At 42.8% G+C, this 22,537-nt stretch overlaps 1 protein-coding gene across 1 annotated transcript in view; it reads left to right on the forward strand.

Moving 5' to 3' along the window:
* Positions 1-22,537, forward strand: part of LOC147684252 (putative cation-transporting ATPase 13A4) — a 287,710-nt gene that overhangs the window by 240,672 nt on the left and 24,501 nt on the right. The window contains exons 25-27 of the mRNA XM_086944653.1: positions 2,805-2,877; positions 4,511-4,685; positions 9,636-9,787. Of these exons, the coding sequence (XP_086800779.1) occupies positions 2,805-2,877; positions 4,511-4,685; positions 9,636-9,787 (400 nt within the window). The remainder of the gene's footprint in view (positions 1-2,804; positions 2,878-4,510; positions 4,686-9,635; positions 9,788-22,537) is intronic.

Below are 22,537 nucleotides of genomic sequence, written 5' to 3' on the forward strand. Positions count from 1 at the left end.
TTCAGGGCCCCCGCCCACCCCGACATTGTCCGTGGGTCCCCCGGAGCCTTACCTCATCCGCCGCACCTCCCTGCGCTCCTGAGTTCACCGGTCCGCCGCTCCTCGCTGCTCCTCCCCGCTCCTCCCTGCCTGTCCGCCGCTCCTCCCCGCTCCTCCCAGCCTGTCCGCCGCTCCTCACCGCTCCTCCCCGCCTATCTGCCGCTCCTCCCCGCGCTCATGTCCGCCGCTCCTCCTCACACTCCTGGACGCGGCTCCTCCCCGCACTCCTGATGTCAGCACGCACGTCACGGCCGGCGCTACTTCCATAGGACTACATTTTTTTCTCATAATTTTTTTAATAACTTATATTTCTTTTATTTATATAGCCTATGTCCATCTGCACAACTTGACAATTTCAACGATGTATTGGGTGTGTGGATTGGCGCTGTGGTTTCCGAGTTTACCCGCCTCAAAGGTTCAAAGTTCTTCCTTTATAATAGTAGTATAGATTAGTGTGAGTGCTGCTAGCATGCATTGATGTTAGATGTGTGTAAAGTGTTGTCAATGAGGCCCTGGCTGCCCCCTGTGCTGTGCCTTGCAACAGTGTTATTGTGCCTAGTTCTGTGCCCTGTGACAATCTGTAAGTCCACACAGCATTGAAGTTGTCCCTTGCTGCCCCCTGTGCTGTGCCTCGCAACAGTGTTATTGTGCCTAGTTCTGTGCCCTGTGACAATCTGTAAGTCCACACAGCATTGAAGTTGTCACTGGCTGCCCCCTGTGCTGTGCCTCGCAACAGCGTTATTGTGCCTAGTTCTGTGCCCTGTGACAATTTGTAATTCCACACAGCATTGAAGTTGTCCCTGGCTGCCCCCTGTGCAGGGGCCTTGCAACAGCGTTATTCTGCCTCATTTTGTGCCCTCTGACAATCTGTCACAGAAATAATGCTGTAGTTCACACAGCAATAATGGTCGGTCTGTGTACTGTGAGTGCTAGTTTTGTTCTCCCTGCCAGAACATTTTACGGTCAATTACCGTCCATCATGCCTCCTTGTGTAATGGTTTTGAGGCTTGCTATAATTGTTGATTTCCCTGGCCGCCCCCTGTTCAGCCCCTTCCAACAACAGTGCGCGAGTACGTTAATTGCTTTTAAAGTGCGAACATGATGCCTTGTGTGAAAGAGGCTTGTTCACCGTCACTCGTGTTTAAAGAGCGAACATGATGCCTCGAGGGAAAGAGGCGTGTTCACCATGGTAGAGAAGTGTGGCTCAGGGGTTAGAGGCGGCAGACCTGGAAGCTGAGATCGGCCCTGGACCAGGGTTCAATTCCCCGCCTCGGCGGGTCTTGGGCTAAAAATTCCACGGACTCGATAATTCTCGCACCGGTGCCTTCTCGACTCGTGGGTTCACACTCTGCGACTCTGGGCAATAGCTTCCTTAATCTCCACAACAGCCCCTCGTGGCGGGATGCCTGGCTTTCACCTTGTGGATACCCTCCTGGGGTTATCTCACAGGGGAATACCAGGACGGGTTCCCTAAGCAAGCGCCGGGAAACCCACTGCGGGTAGCTGTGCGCTATATAAGCTCAAATACATTTACATTTACCATTATGTCCCTGGACAAAGAGGCTTGTTCACCGTTATTATGTCCCTGGCCAAAGAGGGTTGTTTAGCATTATGATGTCTCTGGGCGACCCCTGTGTATCCCCTTTGAAGATCAGTGCGTGCCTATCGAATTGGCATAAATGCATTGCTCCGTTGTTTGTTTGCCCGCGTTAGTGTCCCCGACAGCAATAATGATCCTAGGAATCACCTGCGTGTTTGACCAATGGGTGAATGTTTTTCTGAAAAATCTTTAAAATAAATGTGACTGCTTGCGTGATTGGTTATTATTGTAATGTGTGTGGAGCCATTGGTTCTTTGGAATGCTTGTTGCCGCGATTGGTTGGTTGTTGAAGGTTGTTTGCTGTGAGGCGCGGGCAAGAGTGTTGCGCGATTGGATGCTTTTGCTATGAGTGGCGGCCAAGAGTGTTTCGAGATTGGATGCTTGTGTGGCTTAGATTGATCGTCTTGTATTACCGGCCCTTTTCGTCCCGAAGCCGCGCCCCTTTGTTTATGTAGTCTCGGAACCCTGCGGACTCAGTGAGTATTAAGCTTTCGGAATGCACATTCATATTTTGCAATTTAGATCATTTTACGATGTTTATGTCCTGAAGTGGACGTGCATGAAACGTGATTTTGCACATTAAACGATGATTATGTCCTGAAGTGGACGTACATAAAACGGTGTGGATTGTGTGCTTGTGTGTGGTTGCAGAATCTGTTGGTTTCTGTGTTGTGAGTGTGCTTGTGTGTGGTTGCAGAATCTGTTGTGTGTGTGTGTGCTTGAGTGCTTGAAACCGAGTGAATGGGACATGCCCCTCTGCCAATGTTACCGCCCACATTGAGAACAACGCCCACAAGGAACTACTTTCTCTGGAATGTTGTTTTGCCTTCGTAATGTATATGTTGTAGAAATCTATAGCCTATGGCCATCTCCTAGACCTCCCCTTTCCAACGCTGTATTGGGTGTTATGATTGATGGTGTAGTTCTGGAGTTTACCCGCCTCAAAGGTTCCCAGTTCTCGCTTTATAATAGTAGTATAGATTATTAGAGTGATTTTGGGGACCTCACAGATATGCATATTGAACCAGAAAATCTGAATTGATTACTTGAAATGTACAGGATATACTACCTCGCTACACAATTAGCTAACTGTGTGCATTGATATTCACAATAATAAACAGTTTTTTTTCTTTTTCTGTACTGTTTTTTTCTGTAACTATTACAGCACTGTGGACTCTTTGGAAGGTTCCAGTACCTCATCATTGATGTGGCGATCACAACAGGGGTGTGCTTAACAAGTACGATTCTAAACTCCGTCCAACATGAATTCAAATGTATTCGTATTGCCTGATATTCAAAAATTCTGTTTGTGGCATCCACATTCCACTTGTGTGTGCATGGAATTACCCAAGTATTTCTATTACACATCAGCATATACATTTGAAAATATACAGCTAGATACCCTATTTTAAGAGTGATCACTCAATGGTTAGCTCAGTGGCATCACAAAGAACCAGGCAACTGGCCAAGACTGACCTACCACAGGGCACATGGAAAGCCATGTAATTTTTGTGTCTGTGGGTAGTATATTTGGTAATCATCCACACAAACACATGCACACCCCTAAATGTCTACACCCACCCAAAGCTCAAACACACAAATATATCTACATTCATCAGCTTAGATAGACATGTGGAAACAAATGCATTCACAGGTGGGCACACACTCCTGCATCCACCCATGCAGATGAAAGCAGAAGCAAGCCTCACAGCAAGGAAGATATATGTGTGGCTATTAACAGTAACCAATATAACAGGACAAATGCACCGTGATTGCCTTTGATAATAAAATCTACTCTTAGCTGTATCTCAAAAAGGTGAAAAATAAGAACCCGAAGCCTCTATCCAAATTACTCACAAAGTGTGGTCACCAATCACCAAAGTGATATCAAATCCATTGTGAGAATCTGGAGATTCAAATTCGACTTTTGAATTACTTTGAAGGTACTTTAAAAGTCTTAAACCATCTTGTTTTACACATACGTAACCCCTAAGGTATCCCCTAGGTGCCACAGGGGTAGGGTGCCTTTTAACTATAAGCAGGAACATGATAAAATATGTTTTTTAAGATCCAGTGAGGGAAAAAATGCCAATTGTTTTCCCCACTGTAGTAAAAGGCTCCATAGGATAAGATGGGAATACTTTAATAAAGTACAACTATTGATAGGAGTGAGCTAATAGTAGGACCCATGATTAGACGAGGCACTGAGCCGAGAATGATCAGGTCCGGGGAGATTGAGTCCAAGAGCCGCCAAGGCAGGATTTGAACCCTGGTCCCGGGCCAGACCTCTGTGTCAGGGTCTGCCGCTATAACCATTGAGCCATTCTTCTCCACAAAGTTTTCTGTAGTCATGTTTATTCCTAGAAGTATAGTTTCTGGCCGTCTTCATTACTCCCACCATTTTTGCACCATGGTAATGCCACTCTCCAACAGTGAAGCAATACCAGTTAACAGTAAACAATGTTTACAATAATACAGAGATTATCACCCATCAGAGCAATTTGTTTGGTAAATGTTAGCAATATTTTCATTGTAGGGCCAATTTACCTATGGCATAGGCATGCCAAAAATGTGATGGAATTTTATAGTGTTTGAGTCATAAAAGGCCAGAAATCTGGTTTGTCTTTTACTAGGTTTCAAAACAGTGTAAAGTCAAAAAGTTAAAGACATTGTTTTAAAATGCAAGGTGCCTTTTTCTGCTCTTTTTAATAGGAAAAATGTTTTCCCATACCTAGTCCAAGTCAGAGACAACAATATTTTACATGTCAAAGCTTGCTTAAATTGGAATAATATTGAGAAGCAATTGCTGTGACAGTGGATTTTTTTTAACCAAAGTGTATTCTATTCATAAATGTTTTATTTTTCTTTCAGTCAGTCTGAATGGTGCATACCCAAAGTTATCTACATACCGACCAACAAATCACCTGATGTCACCCCCTTTTGTCCTGTCGATTTGTCTGCAAGCGCTCTTTGCCTTCATCATACAGGTCGTTGGCTATGCATCCACTCTAGAGCAACCATGGTATAATGCAACAAATATCCATAGGTAAAAACAAACTCTGGTGTGATTTATTTTAATCTTTTTAATTATAATTTGTTTAGGAATTACAAAATAATGTTGCACTTTTAATGTAATGGCTTGTTTTACATATTTTTTGTTGCTGCAGTTTTCCATTCCGTAGCACTGTAAATGAAAACTTTACAACTCATTGGTATTCAATTTGTCACATTCTTAAAGATGAAATGGTGACAATGCTTGTTTGGGTGTGAGCCTCTTGCTACACTAGGTTAGCCATCTCACTTCAAATAATTATGAACCCTGTTTCCATATAAATACCCAATACATATACAAATACTCTTCAGAAGTATAAGGAGTCCCTTCCTGCACCAAAACCACCATGATTTCACCACAATGAACCCTGCACCATGGTGCAAGGGTGCCAGCATTCTGTCCATCACCTGTTTTGTTTGCAATTGCCGCCAAAAGTGCGCTGGAGATGCTCAGACGTGGGTCCCAGGCACTCCACAGCACTGGAGTCAAGCTGATGAGAGGTGTTACCTCGAAACCGGTCCGGTCCTCGGATGCTTGATTCCGTTCTGGGAAGGACATGGCTTTTGTAGTTCGGACTGGACTGTTCCCATGGGGCACAGGGTCAGAGCTGATTTGCATATCGCCATTGTCTAACCCAGGGTGGTGTGGAGTGCAAAAAAAAAAAAAGAAAAACGATGGATTTGGGCCCAGATCTTTGGACTGGGGTGAATGTGTGACATTGATCCACATTCTGTCCATCACCTGTTTTGTTTGCAATTGCTGCCATAAGTGCGCTGGGGATGCTGAGACGTGGGTCCCAGGCACTCCACACCACTGGAGTCAAGCTAGCCGGGCTGATGAGAGGTGTTACCTCGAAACCGGTCCGGTCCTCGGATGCTTGATTCCGTTCTGGGAAGGACATGGCTTTTGTAGTTCGGACTGGACTGTTCCCATGGGGCACAGGGTCAGAGCTGATTTGCATATCGCCATTGTCTAACCCAGGGTGGTGTGGAGTGCAAAAAAAACAAAAAAAAAACGATGGATTTGGGCCCAGATCTTTGGACTGGGGTGAATGTGTGACATTGATCCACATTCTGTCCATCACCTATTTTGTTTGCAATTGCCGCCATAAGTGCGCTGGGGATGCTCAGACGTGGGTCCCAGGCACTCCACACCACTGGAGTCAAGCTAGCCGGGCTGATGAGAGGTGTTACCTCGAAACCGGTCCGGTCCTCGGATGCTTGATTCCGTTCTGGGAAGGACATGGCTTTTGTAGTTCGGACTGGACTGTTCCCATGGGGCACAGGGTCAGAGCTGATTTGCATATCGCCATTGTCTAACCCAGGGTGGTGTGGAGTGCAAAAAAAAAAAAAAACGATGGATTTGGGCCCAGATCTTTGGACTGGGGTGAATGTGTGACATTGATCCACATTCTGTCCATCACCTGTTTTGTTTGCGTTGGTGCGTGGCAGCAATTTTTGCACCAGAGAGTGTAAAAGGACTCAAATACAACATTGCTCAGATACGGCGCATTCCTGCCCATTTGTTTTGACTCAGGGCAGCAAAGCAAAGTGACGAGCAATGCTGCCCTGCGTCAAATTGTTGTTAGTGAGGAGCTTGGTTTTTGTTTTGAATTACAGTTCTGAGACCCGAGAACCTAGAGTATCCTGGCCTTTGGAGTTATGCATTTCCCACATATTTTTACAATGCTCTTATTCGTGATCTCGAAGAGTAACAGCCAAACAATAATGTGCTGCCAAGATGGCTGCTTCCCCCTAAACATTACTTAGAACTATGAAGTGACCGTTCCAAATTACCCATCAATTTCATCCCTTAATCCAAAGTCGCTGTAGCTACACGCTTGTTTTGTATTTGTTGTAACATCATCAATAGCACCACCAAAGAGGGTGTGTAAAGCGTAGTAATGTAAATATTCCCCAAAATAGTCCCTCCCGCAGGACACTCCTCTACAGGTGGTACCGTATCAAGGGAGTCGTACATGGGTAGCATTGTTCAGCTGGAGCCATGAAAGCCATGGATGTTTACCATGTACCAAGGTTTGCCAAAAGGTGTCCTGCATGACTACCTTATTAAACAGGTGCTCTCTGCTAACCTAAAGGTTTGGATGGCCACCAATGTGCTGGATGATCTAAAGAAGCCACGGCTAGCCACCAATCTCTAGGAGTGGTCAGCTAACACAAGAGGGAGGCTTCTTGTGCCAGATATGCCCACCCGTTGACAGGGCTGCCTGGCAACTACACGTGCAAAATGTCATCGTTTATCAAGGGAGATAAGACATACACATATATGCTAGAGATTCCCACCACAATGCCACAAATGTGGGTGTTGTGAGGTTATGTTTTCTTTGTATGGCACCAACCACCATTGTTATGACATAGCAGTGTATTCTCTAGATGGCTGCCCTTTTATAGAGAGTGCTGATCAGCTTTTCAAGGCACTGATCAGTTCAGTTCCAAAGCAAATTTAGTAATTCAATTGATGAATAGAATAGAAGAGAAATTTCCCTGGTGAAGTTATGGAATCTGTGGTCCCTTTCACCAGCAGTCTCTGCTAACGTGGTAAGAGAATGAGTGGGCTCACTTTGTAAATATCATTATTGCCTTCAGAAAACATACCAATGCTATTTGCCAGAGCGAAACACAAGTTTAGACCAAGTAATCCTGTTCTCTTGACAAACAATATAATCATTGCCCTGAGAAAGGTCAACATGTTACTTATCGGGCCGAAACCCGTGTGTAGACAAAGTAAGAAAGAAAATTCATGACTTAAGAAGAGAGAATGCTACCAACCATTTGCCGTTAAAAGTTGTTTTAAAAAAAATCCATATGAGTAGCATGCTCACTCCCAGTAGTCCTTGAAGATGCTCTACCTTTTATCACTCCACTTTGAATTATCCACCCTTCTTTAAAGAGCAGAAAAATGGAGGATCAAACATACAAATAGTTTAGGGGTAAAGCAGCGAGGATCTCTCATTTGGAAGAAAGAGGACTGCCCAAGAATAACAACGAAGAAAATAAACTTTCTCTTTTGTTCCCTCCCTTTACAACTGCATTCTTTCTAATGAGGACTTGCACCCACAGGAAACTAAGAAAAACACTTTCCTTATCCGTGTACTTCCGCTTCCATGTAAACTCTCCTACAGTACACTATACTATACTATAGGACTTATAAACCAATGCCTACCCGAATCTGGCCTCCCAGTGCTGGATAGTAAAGCACAGACATCTCATTACCAAGTTACACAAGAAGCCAAGTCTAAGATGGTGACTGAATCTGAGGTCACCTTCAGCTATCCGTAGAGTCCTAGGCGAAGAATTCCATAGTTTGGAAAACGGGAAGGAAAAGGATGAAACTCCTCTCCTGCTTTTCAGCACTTTTAGGATTGCGGATAGGTATGAAGTGGAAGATCTCAGATCGCATTGGGCTGTAAGGTCATCAGATGATTTAAAAGAATAGGACCCCTTTTATTATAGTCTCATTATGCAATGCATATAGAGCTTTAAATTGGATATTCTTTTATAGGGTTCCAGTGATGTGTGGCCAGCGATCCTAAAACAGGTTGGTACTTGCGTAGCCTTAACAAAAGACGTGCTGCTGCATTTGGCACAGCCGGCATCTGCTTAATACATATTGTGGACAGCCCAAGTATAGAGCATTCCAGTAGTCCAGGCGGGCGATTACTAAAGTATGGCCAGTGGACCTCTGCCTGGAATTTGGTAGAATTTCAGGAATCTTTCTTACTAGTTCAAGGCAGCAAGCTGATAGTTTCTTTACATGAGCCTCAAATCTGAGCGCGTTGTCCAGCTAAATTCCCAAAATATTTACAGCAGATTTAGGTTGGGGATGAAGACCTAGAGAACCTGGTCAACAATCTGGACTGCAGCAGGTCATTCACATCTACCATGAACTCTGTCTTTTCTCCATGAAAAGTCATCTATTTTGAAACCGCTGTAAGACCAGGTTTAGGCAGGGATGATTTAGAAAGTTTTTCCTGGAGCTAGAGGAATAACAATCAGAGTATCTACCGCCCTCCAAGGCTGTGTATATCCAGATGCTGCAAATTCTGTAAATTACAAACCAACATTTTGCTAATGTAACTCCCCATGTACTTTGACGCCTCATTGACATACCAACCAGTGTGTTTTTTATAACATCTGCCAAATTACACAAAATGGCATGTATTGTCCTCACCTATGAGAAGTGCTCTTCCACTGCTCAGTGCGAGGGCAGTTGACATAAATACAGATGAAATATTATCTGCTTTAAAACCCTACTCCTAGAGATTCCTGTTTCAGCACCATCAGGTAGGGTGTCTTCTACTAGGACTTTTGCACCCCACTTTTCACGTCCCCTAAAATACTGTAAGTTTAATAACTAAAACAAAACCCGTAGATAAAATAAGCTGCCTGACTACCATTTGTGGTGTGGTGCAAAAACATGGAACTAGCAAATGCTGCTTTTGTTGTATATGCATCTTGTCATATTCTCCAATAAGCATATACCCCTTTAGCTGTATGCCTTTTCAGTATATGCCCCAATCACTAAGCCCAATTCTTATATGCTCCTATGGGTATATGGCTCTTTATATATATGCCTCTTTCACTAAATGCTCATAACAGTATGTTCACTTTCTGCTATATGCCTCTTTCGGTTCATGCTTCTATCAGTAAATGGTCTTCTTAGTATTTGCCTCTTTTCCTATATTTACCCTTTTCAGAATATACTTCATTAGGTACAGGCTCCTACCGATATATGCCCTTTTCATCATAAGTACTTCACTTTAAATGCTATTCACTGCTTTAAAGTCAATACTTTCTTGTGATCTATAGTCATTTTATGTTTCAAAACCAACAGCACACTGAGTATTTTTTTTAGTTTCCCAGGTACAAATTTAGCTTCATACATCTGATCAGAAATGGAAATATATTATTTATTTCTGTACAGCGCTTGTCTTACTGGAAACCTGGACGTGACCATGTCAGCGTTTCGCACCTTTGAAGGCACCACCTTATTTCCACTGTATGAGGGAAACCTGATCATTGCAGCGTTTGTGTTCGCCAAAGGCAAGCCCTTCAGAAAGCCTGTGTATACAAACTGTAAGTGCACATTTAATTAATGTATGAGTATTATTCACATGCATGCACAAGGGCTCTGACAGTGATTGCCAACAGCCCTTTGAGGGGTGAGGGCCCAGCAGAAGTTTGATTGTTTACTATGTCTGCTCCTGATTGGTTCCTGATTTCATGTCCGGTTGCAAATAAGCATGATGGGTCTACATGCTTGTTGATAGGCTGTGACCTCCGTTGGCTCCTAAGATGAAGGGGCTCACTGTCCATTGGGTCGAAGAATAGCCACCCTGTGAAAATCCAGGGTACTGCTAGTTGAGAGGTACCACCCAAAATCATGTAATCTTCATTTCTGCTTATGTTTACCCCACTGCATTGTATGTTTGCTTGTGTATACCTTATAATTTGATTCATTAGTGTGATAGCGCAGCAATTATTTGTGTGTGTGTGTGTATATATATATATATATATATATATATATATGTGTGTGTATATATATATGTGTGTATATATATATATATATTCACAGAAAAAACCATAGGTTATAGACCATATATAGTTAGGAATTTGCATTTACAAAACCTTGAAAATTCACTGAAAAAACCATAGGTTATAGACCATATGTAGTTAGGGATTAGCATTTAAAAAACCTTATTTTATTTGCACAAAACCATTGAAATTCCATATATAGTTAGTTGCACTAACTATATATCGCGGACCCGCAATCCACTGCTAATGATGTCACATATTACATCATTCATGACATGGTCAGTGACATCACTGATGACATCACTGATGACATCTCAAATGGCATCACTGATGACATCACTGATGACATCACTGATGACAACACCCAGTGACTGTATGTTTCTGTAAAGTTAAAATATGTCTTACATATTGAAGAATGAGTGGATGTATAAGTGTCTGGATGAAGGATTTAGTAGGTGCATGACTGACTGTATGAGAGAATGATTAAATGTGTCTCACTGGGTGTATGGGTTAGTGATTAAAGTGTCTTAATTTGGCAATCATTATTTATGTTGTTCTGTAAACTGCTGCATGTTTAAATCAGTAGCTATATCAGTAAATATATGGGTTATTGAATGGTTGCCCAAGTATTTGTATGGGAGACTGAGTATGTGTGTGGGTGGCTGGGAGGTGTATAACTCTGTGCATAGATGTGTGAGCAGTTGATTCCCTAGGTGTATGGGTTCAAAAGTGCATGTAGAAACAGCTGTATGGACAGTTGACTGTGTGCATGAGTATATTGGTGAGTGAATGGATATCTCAGTGCTACATGTCAAAGTAAATACATATGTAAAACACACTCCATGTGAGGGTTGACATATATAAATAACTGAACATAAGAGCCAGTGAATGTGTGAGTGGCTGTATGAATCATTGTGAACTTGTATCAAGGATTGTATAAGAGAGTAAATATGTGTTACTATATGTTTGAATAAGTAAGGTGTGTATAACTGTATAGTTGAGGAAATGGAGATGTGATTGATTCTTTGCATGACTGACTAGGTGTGTGAGTAACTCCATGGATGTGTGACAGTCTGTGAGTGCTTGTTTACACTGAGTGTATCTAAGGTTATATTAGAGTCTGAAGATGTATTATCACATAAATGATATCATCAGTGATGTAATCAGTAATGTCAAATGAGATGTCAGTGATGTCATCAGTGATGTCATTTGAGATGTCATCAGTGATGTCATCAGTGATGCCATTTGAGATGTCATCAGTGATGTCATCAGTGATGTCACTGACCATGTCATGAATGATGTAATATGTGACATCATTAGCAGTGGATTGCGGGTCCGCGATATATAGTTAGTGCAACTAACTATATATGGAATTTCAATGGTTTTGTGCAAATAAAATAAGGTTTTTTAAATGCTAATCCCTAACTACATATGGTCTATAACCTATGGTTTTTTCAGTGAATTTTCAAGGTTTTGTAAATGCAAATTCCTAACTATATATGGTCTATAACCTATGGTTTTTTCTGTGAATTTCATTGGTTTTTTAAAAGCTAATATCTATAGCTGTAAAATATATTCTTTATTAAGTGACGTATCACGTAGCCCGTGAGACGCCTCATGATGCATCGCATAACCGTGACGTATCGTCTCTGCAGCGCAAACCAAACCCAAAACGTAAGCGCGCCAGAACACGCTTAAAGATATATATATATTTTTTTAACCTTAATTAGACAAAATCCACACGTGCACATATCACAAACGTTCAAAAAACACAATATGTCGGACTCCCGTTACGCTGCCGGTTAGCTGCCCGGTTAACGTACCAGGAAGCACCTTTACCGCGAAAAATCGCAATTTTTTTTTTCTTTTGCCCCGCAGGGAACTTTAATAGCCCCCTCATCAATCCTAGGGGTTCAGGAGGGGTCTGCCTTACCCCTTTCATTCATTTACACCTTTTTTTTTTCCACCTCTTGTCTCTCGATCCTACCGAGAGACAAGATGGCGGCCGCTCTGGACTGTTTACAATGTTGACAGCCAATCAGCTACTCCTCAGGATTTTTTTTTTTTTGGCCCCGCGTGGTTTTATAATATCCCCCTCATCAATCCTATGGGGTCAGAAGGGGTCTACCTTGCCCTCTTTCCTTCATTTCCCCCTTTGTTTTGGTCTCCTCTTGTCTCTTGATCCTACCGAGAGACAAGATGGCGGCCGCTCCGGACTGTTTACAATGTTGACAGACACAGGAGGGCCAATCAGCTTCGCATCGCAAAGTTCCGATACGCGAAAAGTTCGCTAACCGGATCGCTGTTTACAATGTTGACAGCCAATCAGCTACTCCTCAGACTCCCGTTACACTGCCGGTTAGCTTCCCGGTTAGCTGCCCGGTTCGCTTACCAAGACGCGTCTCTACGGCGAAAAAATCGGATTTTTTTTTTTTGGGGCCCCGCGTGGCTCTATAATATCCCCCTCATCAATCCTAGGGGGTCAGAAGGGGTCTACCTTGCCCCCTTTCCTTCATTTCCCCCTTTGTTTTGGCCTCCTCTTGTCTCTCGATCCTACCGAGAGACAAGATGGCGGCCGCTCCGGACTGTTTAGAATGTTGACAGACACAGGAGGGCCAATCAGCTTCGCATCGCAAAGTTCCGATACGTGAAAAGTTCGCTAACCGGATCGCTGCCCGGAGCGCTGTTACAGATATATATCTTGATTTAAACGTTAATTTCTCAAAATCCACTGAAGCACATATATTGAGACCTAGCAAAGGCACATCGGGCTAACAGTCCCTACAATTTTGCCAAGTTTCGTGGAAATCCATTCAGCTGTTCGGGCTAAAAGTGAGTCCAACCGCCCTATGGAAATTAACATGGGAAAAACGCGTTTTGGGACCCCCCTTTTTTCTCGGCCCCCCCTTGACGAACCCCCCCCAAATTTCTAGGAGCTGCTCAGAAACAAAATGTGCCATTTTCCTGAAAATTTCAGCCGATTCCGTCCACAAACGCCAAAGTTATTAGACATAGAATTTTCAGAAATCCCATAGGGAAAAAATCCTAACTATATATACCTACTGGCGACCGCCAGTAGGTAATGTGTGTGTATATATATATATGTGTGTGTATATATATGTGTATATACTTTAACTGTGTCATTTTCTTTGGTGACCCAAAATTCTGTGAACTGAATGTGATTTTCACCAAGAGTGGGGTATGAAAATCACACACCCAGGTACTTGCGACATAGATGCCAACTATGCATGTAAAAATAAGTATTGGGGACAAAAATCGGATGAAATGTGATTTCATGTTCGAATTGTGTTGAATTATGAATTGGTTCTCCTATATTACTTATAAATGTACATATTGGAATTAGTAGACTATCCGTTAAAAGATGGCCGCCGCAAAAATAATCAATTAATTATCTTGAGTACCGTTTTCTATGTTTACGTTCATTTTGGTTGAGAACACGTGACTGATGACAATCACGGCTTCTGTTTTAAATGCATTTTGAAAACAGTGTCAGTTTACACTGACGAAGGCGGCAACGCCGAAACGCGTTTGTAGACTGATTGCTGAGGAGGTCGATGATTAATAAAAGACTTGGCGAACCTACGCCGTATTGGCTTGGAGTGCTCTCATTTGTAAACCCGTGATCTGGGGGTTTCAGCGTTGCGCAATATATATATATATATATATATATATATATATATATATATATATATATATATATATATATATATATATATATATCCTACTGGCGGTCGCCAGTAGGTAGTTATAGTTAGGATTTTTTTCAATGCAAAATCTCAAAATTCTATTGTGAATAATTTTGGCGTCGGTTGACGAATCTGCCTGAAAATTTCCTCAAATCTACCTCGCGGAGCACCGGTACTTCCCTGAAAGTTTGGGGGGGATTCGTCAAGCGGGGGCCGAGATAAAAGGGGGGTCCCAAAACATGTTTTTCCCATGTTAATTTCCATAGGGCGGTCAAACTCACTTCTAGCCCGAACGGCTGAATGGATTTGCACCAAACTTGGCAAAATTGTAGGGACTGGTAGCCCGATGTGCCTTTGCTATGTCTCAAGATATGTGCTCCAGTGGTTTTTACGAAAATTAACTTTGAAAAAATATATATTGGGCTACATTGGGCTATATATATGTTGGAGCCCAAATGTAGCCCAAAGATGGCCACCAGAGACAAATTTACATGGCAGCCTGCTGCAACATCGATCCAAACAAGCCTTTGTATTTGAGGCTCAAAATCAACCATCAATAGTAAGATTTTCATAGGTGAGTGTAGGTTCATGGTTTTCCATCCACAGACTAAAAGCCTGGAGTGGGAGTGAAAGAACAATAACTAGGTAAGAAGGAAGGCAGAGGTTGTGGTAAGGACTCTGGATATAGTATGTTGCTTGGTCCCTGAGATGCTTCGATGTCACTGCCTTGCACAAATGGCATAAGTCCTGGATGTTGGGTGCCATAGTTGAGGGTTCCGAGCAGCGCTTGTAACACTGTCTGAAGCTTATTTGCACCTGCTGCAGCTTCACTATTCTCAAAGTAAGTGGGGGCTGTTTGTGGACCTGACTGCATTGGAAAACAATGTGATGCGGTGCCTCCCTGAACCGCTTGACGGAGGGCCCCGAGATAATTGCACCTGCTCCACACCTTGTCCGACAATCCGTTTGACCTGAAGACACGTCCTGCGGTGCCCTGGTCCGACCATCACATATACCTGTGCCAGGAGACGGCGTGGGGTGCACTAGAAGGGAGAGGCAGCGCGAACGAGCCTCCCCAGGTGGAGGTTTCTCAGCTACACCCCAGCGCTTCACTCGTCCAGCTGACTTGCGCCCGCTATTGCGACTCAGTGCCTCGCTCGGCCAGCTGAATTGCGCCTGCTCTTGCTATTACAACGTCTCACCTGCCATCCAACGGAATTCCACCCAATCTTGCGTTACAGCGACCGGCGGCTGCTACGGAGCTCACAAAATGGCGGTCGGCTCCACAGACTTGGGCCTGGCCTGCAAAGATGGCTCTGAGCAACCGTGGAACTCGGACGCTTGACTGCTAAGGCATGGGCCCCATTCCCAAAAGAGTCCCCTCAGCCTTGAAGATTCTACAACAGTCACCGGGACCCCCGACTCCCGTGGACTTCCAGTGGGTAGCGACTGCCATGATTGCTCGCGGAATGGCCACGACGTAGCCACAAGATGGTGGTGCTCTCATGCTGACGCCAGCTTCAGTCTGAAACATCCAGAAACACTGTAGACTACCAATTTGATCAGTTCTGGTGGAGCCCCAACGTGACCCGGTAGAGAAGAACTTGCCCTCCCCTCTTTTGACTGATGGTTCTTGTTGCCTGTCCCCTCTGTTGTTATCTAACGGAACCTTTTTGGATTGCCGAGTGAGAAAAAAAAAGGTGGGGCTTTCATCATTTGGGAAAAAAAAATGTTTCAATCCAATGAAAAGTGTTACTTTTAGGCCATATGATCAAGCCTTCCATCATTAGGAAACCAAAAGTAAAATGAACCAATAGCACATATATTGAGACCCAGCAAAGGCACATCGGGCTAAAAGTCCCTACAATTTTGCCAAGTTTCGTGCAAATCCATTCAGCCAAATTCCTGAAATTTTCAGCCGATTCTGTCCACAAACGCCAAAGTTATTAGACATAGAATTTTCAAAAGTCCATAGAGAAAAAATCCTAACTTTATATACCTACTGGTGACCGCCAGTAGGTAATATATATATATGTCTCACGAGTTGTCCTGTCGCAGCGGGAGCACTGATCAGTAGGTGCCAGCGATGGGACCAGGACAGTGTCCCAATTTCATGCAATACCAGAAAATCGCTGCACACACCTTGATAATTTTGCAGTTTCTTTATTTTCAAACGTGACACGTTTGTCACGTTTGAAAATAAAGAAACTGCAAAATCATCAAGGTGTGTGCAGCGATTTTCTGGTATTGTGCATATATATATATATATATATATATATATATATATATATATATATTTATATATATATTTTTTTTTCCAAAAGTGCTCGGGTTTAAGGCCGCACTCCATTGCAGTTCGGTGAGCAACCTGTTTACTGTTTAGGCATGCAGCTTCTCCCCCAGTTGTTGAATCCTCAGACCTTACGCGTTTCGAAGGTTTTGTCCTTCTCATCAGAGGCCCCACATGCAGAAAGTGATTTCTCGACGCTACAAACCCTACTGCCTGATTTCAATCATTGTAATGAGCCTTCAGTGTGCTCGTGATGTCATTTATTTCCACAATGCCGGCTGGGTAATGAAGTTTATTTAAGTCATTTTCCATCCCTCCAGTGTGTTTACTAACTGCATGACATTTCAAGGATAAAGTCATTTTCGAGCCCTCCAGTGGGCCCCAGGGGAGATTTTGCATACCTTTTTCACGGCCGTGGAGGGATCGCACTGCCGAGAGCAAACAAAGGACCGTAGGAGAGGTAGCGCTCCTCTTCTGCATTGGCACGGCGGGCAGAAGAATTGAACATGCAGTCTACATTCCTGGAGCACACTGGAGTGAGTGTCTTTACACCTTGTGTGTTTCGAGCAGTAATATTATCGCGACCCCCACCTCGCGACTAACGGCACCCGCCACAAGAGTACAGCAGCCTGGTGGGAACTTGGAGCGTGAACATTTTTGCTGCTTGAACCGCTGATGTGCTGAGGTGGACTGTCGTCCTATCAGGACGCGAGCTATACAAGCCTGAGGATGCCGACCTATCTGATCGACTCCTGCGGATGCATAACCGACACATCAGCTGGCGAGGGGAGCCCGGGACGAGCCTCGGGAAGCCAAAGGGGCGTGGCACTGAGATGGCGGCATTGGCCCGAAAAGTATGAGCAACCACGCCATTGGCCCGGCATCAGCCAATAAGTACTGAGGACATTGTGACACAAAGCAATGAGCAGACTGCCAACACGCATACATTTCCTGTAACTGATGAAGGCATTGCGCCGAAACGCGTCTTACATAAAGGGATGTCTGAAAGCTACCCGGTGTCCCAGTGAGTGTCTTTACACCTTGTGTGTTTTGAGCAGTAATATTATCGCGACCCCCACCTCGCGACTAACGGCACCCGCCACAAGAGTACAGCAGCCTGGTGGGAACTTGGAGCGTGACTATATATATATATATATATATATATATATATATATATATATATATATATATATATATATATATATATTCACATTCACTGAAAAAAACCATAGGTTTCACACCAGTTATAGTTAGGTGGAAATGGTACTTGCATAAAACCATTGAAATTCCCATGTTATAGTTAGTTGGACTCACTATAACTTGCGCGTGCAATGCACTGCTGATGACGTCACATATTACATCACCCATGACATGTTCAGTGACATCACTCATGACATCACTGATGACATCTCAAATGACATCACTCATAACATCATCCAGAGAATGTGTATCTTTCTGAAAAATAAATATTTTTTATATATGTATAGCTAAAGGTTGATGGAAGAATAAATGGGTAAAAAAATGTTTAAATGGATGGGTTTTTTTGTGTAAAATTGATTGGTTAACTGACTTATTAAATGTATCTTAGTGAATACATATATTAGCGAGTAATGTTTAAATATTTAAATATCTGTGTCTCACTTTGTGTATAAGTGGCTGCATGGGTTTGTGAGTAGCTACATGAGTGTGTATATGGGTTATTAGTTATTTTTTTGAGTATCAGTATCAGTGTCTGTATGGTTCGGTGGGGGATATTACTTAGAGCACAGATGCATGAATGAGTGACTCACTATTTGTATGTATTTTGAAGACAGCATGTGTGCAAGACTGTATGGGTGGATGATTGTGTGTATGGGTGGGTTAGTGAGTATGTGTGTTTATAATTGATTGTTTAAGAGAGTAAATATGTTTCCGTTTCTGAAAAAGTATGTGTAGTGATGTGTATATAGCAGTATAATCAAGTAAATGGTTTATTTGCATGTGTGAATTTGTGTGTGAGTAACTATATGGATGAGTATTAGTGTGTAACAGGATGTAGAGGTGTAAGAGTACATATGATGAGTAAGTACATGCATGAGTGACTATATAGAACTGTTGGTGAATGAGTGGATGTGTATGTAGATGTTGGAATTATCTAATAAGTTGTTGTAATTGGTATTGGTTTCTCCTTTTTCAAGAAAATGTTAGCTTCTATTTTTGAATGTGTGTGTCAAAGGTTATTTCATGCTGATAAGAGGTCTGCCACTTTGTCACAAGGATGTTGTCATCAGTGATGTCATTTGAGATGTCATCAGTGATGTCATGAGTGATGTCACTGACCATGTCATGAGTGATGTAATATGTGACGTCATCAGCAGTGCATTGCACACGCAAGTTATAGTGAGTCCAACTAACTATAACATGGGAATTTCAATGGTTTTATGCGAGTAAAATTTCCACCTAACTATAACTAGTGTGAAACCTATGTTTTTTTCAGTGAATATATATATATATATATATATATATATATATATATATATATATATATATATATATATATATATATATATAATCTCACATGAATATAATGTCTTACTGAATTAAGCCAATGTACAGCAAGTTAATTTTTCCATTTGAAAATATTAACGATAAGGCCTGGCTTTTTCAAAATATTTAGAAAGGTGCATTTAAGTTGAGTACAAACAAGTGTAGTGCAGAGAGGAGATCTTTGGCCCCTAGGGGGACTTGGATCAAGGAGGAAGAAGCTGTAATACTCCGTGAAGGCCTCAGCCAGTCACCTTGAAGCTAGCCTTGCCGATATCAGATAGACAACATCCTCCTCCATATGGAACAACACTTCTGATGTTCTACTATGCGATGCAGTGAGAGGCCGCCTTAGACACCCACACAAGGGCTCTTCGGTGCTGAGACAGTTCAGCTAGAGGCAAGAAGGGTGGGGGTTTGAGATGATCCTGTGAGTCTCACTGGACTGTGTTATACCTGCTGCTCAGCCAGTGTGACTGTGGAGTGGAATGTGGGTGTGAGAGGTGGCAGTGGAATGTTGGATGAGTGGGGACCTTCTTTCATTCACTACAGACTGATTCTTACCTACAATCCACCATATTCCTGTTATGATCAGGTGGGTCGTGGGCTGCAGTGCACCAGGTTTCCTGTTTGGATCTGGTAAATTGTTATTGAGCCAGCACTTATGTCAGGGGGTCAAAAAACCTAATCTTGGGTCCCAGTTTTTTTAGGGAATTACAGTAGATCCATCAGTGGCGCCCAACCTCAGGGCCAATCTTTGAGTAATCTTCAATGACCTACAGAAGAATTTGCTAGTATTACTAATAGCATAGAGATCCATAGTCCTATTGCCCTACACTGAAATAGTTTCCCACACAAAGATAACATGAAATTGTTAGTGTATCTTCAAACTGTGGATAACAAATATGTAAAGCACTTGGGATTCACACAGGCTTCAAACTATTTGATTGTAAATATTTGTATTATACTCCTTTACTGTCTCTTAACTTATTCACGAGCACTTCTTCAAGCACTCACTATCCACCTACCTTGGAGCAACTGTTTTATGTAAATTATTGTATTGTGTGTGTCTTATAAAGCGCACTTCTACCCGCACCGCAGGCCTCGTAGTGCTATAGACCGCTGGGGAACCCGTCCTGGCTTTCCCTGTGAGATAGTCCCTCCTGGGAGTCTCCAAGGTGAAACCAGGCATCCCCGGCGTTTGTGAGGGGCCGTTGTGGAGATGAGGCAAGCTAATGCCCAGAGTTGCCGAGTGTGATCTCTGGTTGGAGTAGGCACCGATGCGAGAATTATCGAGTCCGCTGATCCTGGTCCGAGACCCTGCCGCATTGGGAATCGAACCCTGGTCCCGGGCCGTTCTCTGCTCTCGGGTCTGCCGCCTCTAACCAGTGAGCCCCACCACTCCACATATATTCTCTAAAGTCATTACAATTCTTGAATTTATTTAAAATTAATGTGTTATTTCATGTGTTGTGTTTTTCTTGGGTACACCCAGTTTATTTTACATATGTACTGGGGGTTTTAACTACCTAGATTGGAGTCCTACCTGATTTTCTTTACTGCCTAATATAAAGAATGCTCTGTAATTAAAACCGTTACTAAATCAGTTAGTAAATAAATATAGACAGTGTTGATAATACTTTTTACTCACATTGGTGCCAGGTCCTACACAACAAATGCATCCTACAGGGTAAAGCAATTAGTTCACTGACGAATAATGCCATTATGGGCAAAGCTCCCACAAAATGAGACAGGATTCCATTTTAGATTGCGCTCAAAACCAATAATTTGGAAGCAGTCTATACTCGCACCATTCCTAGGGGATCTTCCCCACTCCATCTCTCCTTTTACTCATCCCAAACCCCATCTTAATACTATGATCTCCCAAATAACACTTTCTAAACTCTTCCCTCATCTGTCCCTCCATTATACTCCTGATACATACCTGCATGTCCAACACTCGCATATAACTTGTATTGCCCCATCCTAATCCAGCACAGATCCTTTTTGGGTTTTGGAGTAGCATGCTGCTCGCTGAAAAGTGCTTTGATGCCTCATCATGGATACTAAACTGCATGCTACCTATGTATGACTCACTTGATATGGTACCACCTGTAGAGTGTACTGCGGGAGGGACTTTTTTGGGGAATATTTACATTACTACGCATGGCACACCCATGGATTAAGGGATGAAATTGAGGGGTAATTTGGAACGGTCACTTCCATAGTTCTAAGTAATGTTTAAGGGGAAGCGGCCATCTTGGCAGCACATTATTGTTTGGCTGTTACTCTTCGAGATCACGAATAAGAGCATTGTAAAAATAATTGGGAAATACATAACTTCAAAGGCCAGGATACTCTAGGTTCTCGAGTCGCAGAACTACAATTCAAAACAAAAACCAAGCTCCTCACTTACAACAATTTGACGCAGGGCAGCATTGCTCGTCACTTTGCTTTGCTGCCCTGAGTCAAAACAAATCGGCAGGAATGCGCCGTATCTGAGCAATGTTGTATTCGAGTCCTTTTACACTCTCTGGTGCACAAATTGCTGCCATGCACCAACGCAGGCGCCCTTGCACCATGGTGCAGGGTTGCCTGAGGTGAAATCAGGGTTGTTTTTGTGCAGGAAGGGACACCTTATACTTCTGAAGAGTATTTGTATATGTATTGGGTATTCATAAAGCACACAACACAACCCCAGAGGTATATTCTAGCGTTGGATATCCCGGGACAGTGAGGATTGCGTAAAAAAATGGAAGACAAACAAGAGTGCACAATTTAAACGAAAGTGAGGTGTGAGGTAGAATGCTCTTTTAAGGCATATTAATAGAAGTGAAAACATTTTTCTTAACGCTTTTTGCATGGATTCCTGTATCAAGGTCTGAGTGCATAGTTGTCTGCACCGCGGTAGTTCTCAGTCTGCGTGTGCCTGTGTGGTGAGGTACGGATGCCCGCTTGTGCCAGCACTGGATCAGAGTTGTGGAGTCTATATTTTAAACATTAACTCTGAGAAATGTGAAGTTATTAGTATTTCCTTTAGACGTCTCGATCACTAATAAACATGTGGGCACTATCAGGTAGATTCATCAAAGACCCGTTTTGCGAGTCTTTAATAGCGATTCATAAGGAATCGCTATTACAGACTTGCAAAATGGGATTCATGTAGGAATCGCAAAATAAATTGCGATTCCTACACATTCCTTATTTGCGATTAGCAATTAGCTAATCGCAAATAAAATAGCGATTTGAAGGGTGCCAGGGGTGTCCAAAGGACACCCTGTAGCACCCCTGAAATGCAAATTTACACAGGTGTTTCGCACACACATGTCCAAAGGACATGTGTGTGTGCAACATGCAAAAGAGAAAAATGCACTAAAGTGCTCTTTTCTATTTTTTTGCAATTTACCACAAAGTCAGACTTCGTGGTAAATAGCGACCAAATATTGCGAATTCGCAATCTCAAATTGGTTGATGAATTGCATTTAAGGAATCTCTATTAGAGATTTCTTAAATCCAATTCCTCGCAAATATGCGATTTCGCAAATAGCGATTTTTGCATTTGGGATGATGAATCCCAAATGCAAAAATCGCACTCGCAAAGGGCCAGATTCTCAGAATCTGGCCCTTTGCGAGCGCAATTTAGTTTCATGAATCGGGCTGTGTGCACAGAGCCAGCCAGCTCTTCATGATCCCAGAGGCCTTTGTAGTGTTTGCCAATGAAGTAACTAGTTAACATCAAAGGACAGTGGGAGGCAAGGCTGAAATTGTCAC

This window comes from Lissotriton vulgaris, chromosome 11 (genome assembly GCF_964263255.1).
Source record: "Lissotriton vulgaris chromosome 11, aLisVul1.2, whole genome shotgun sequence".
Taxonomy (NCBI): domain Eukaryota; kingdom Metazoa; phylum Chordata; class Amphibia; order Caudata; family Salamandridae; genus Lissotriton; species Lissotriton vulgaris.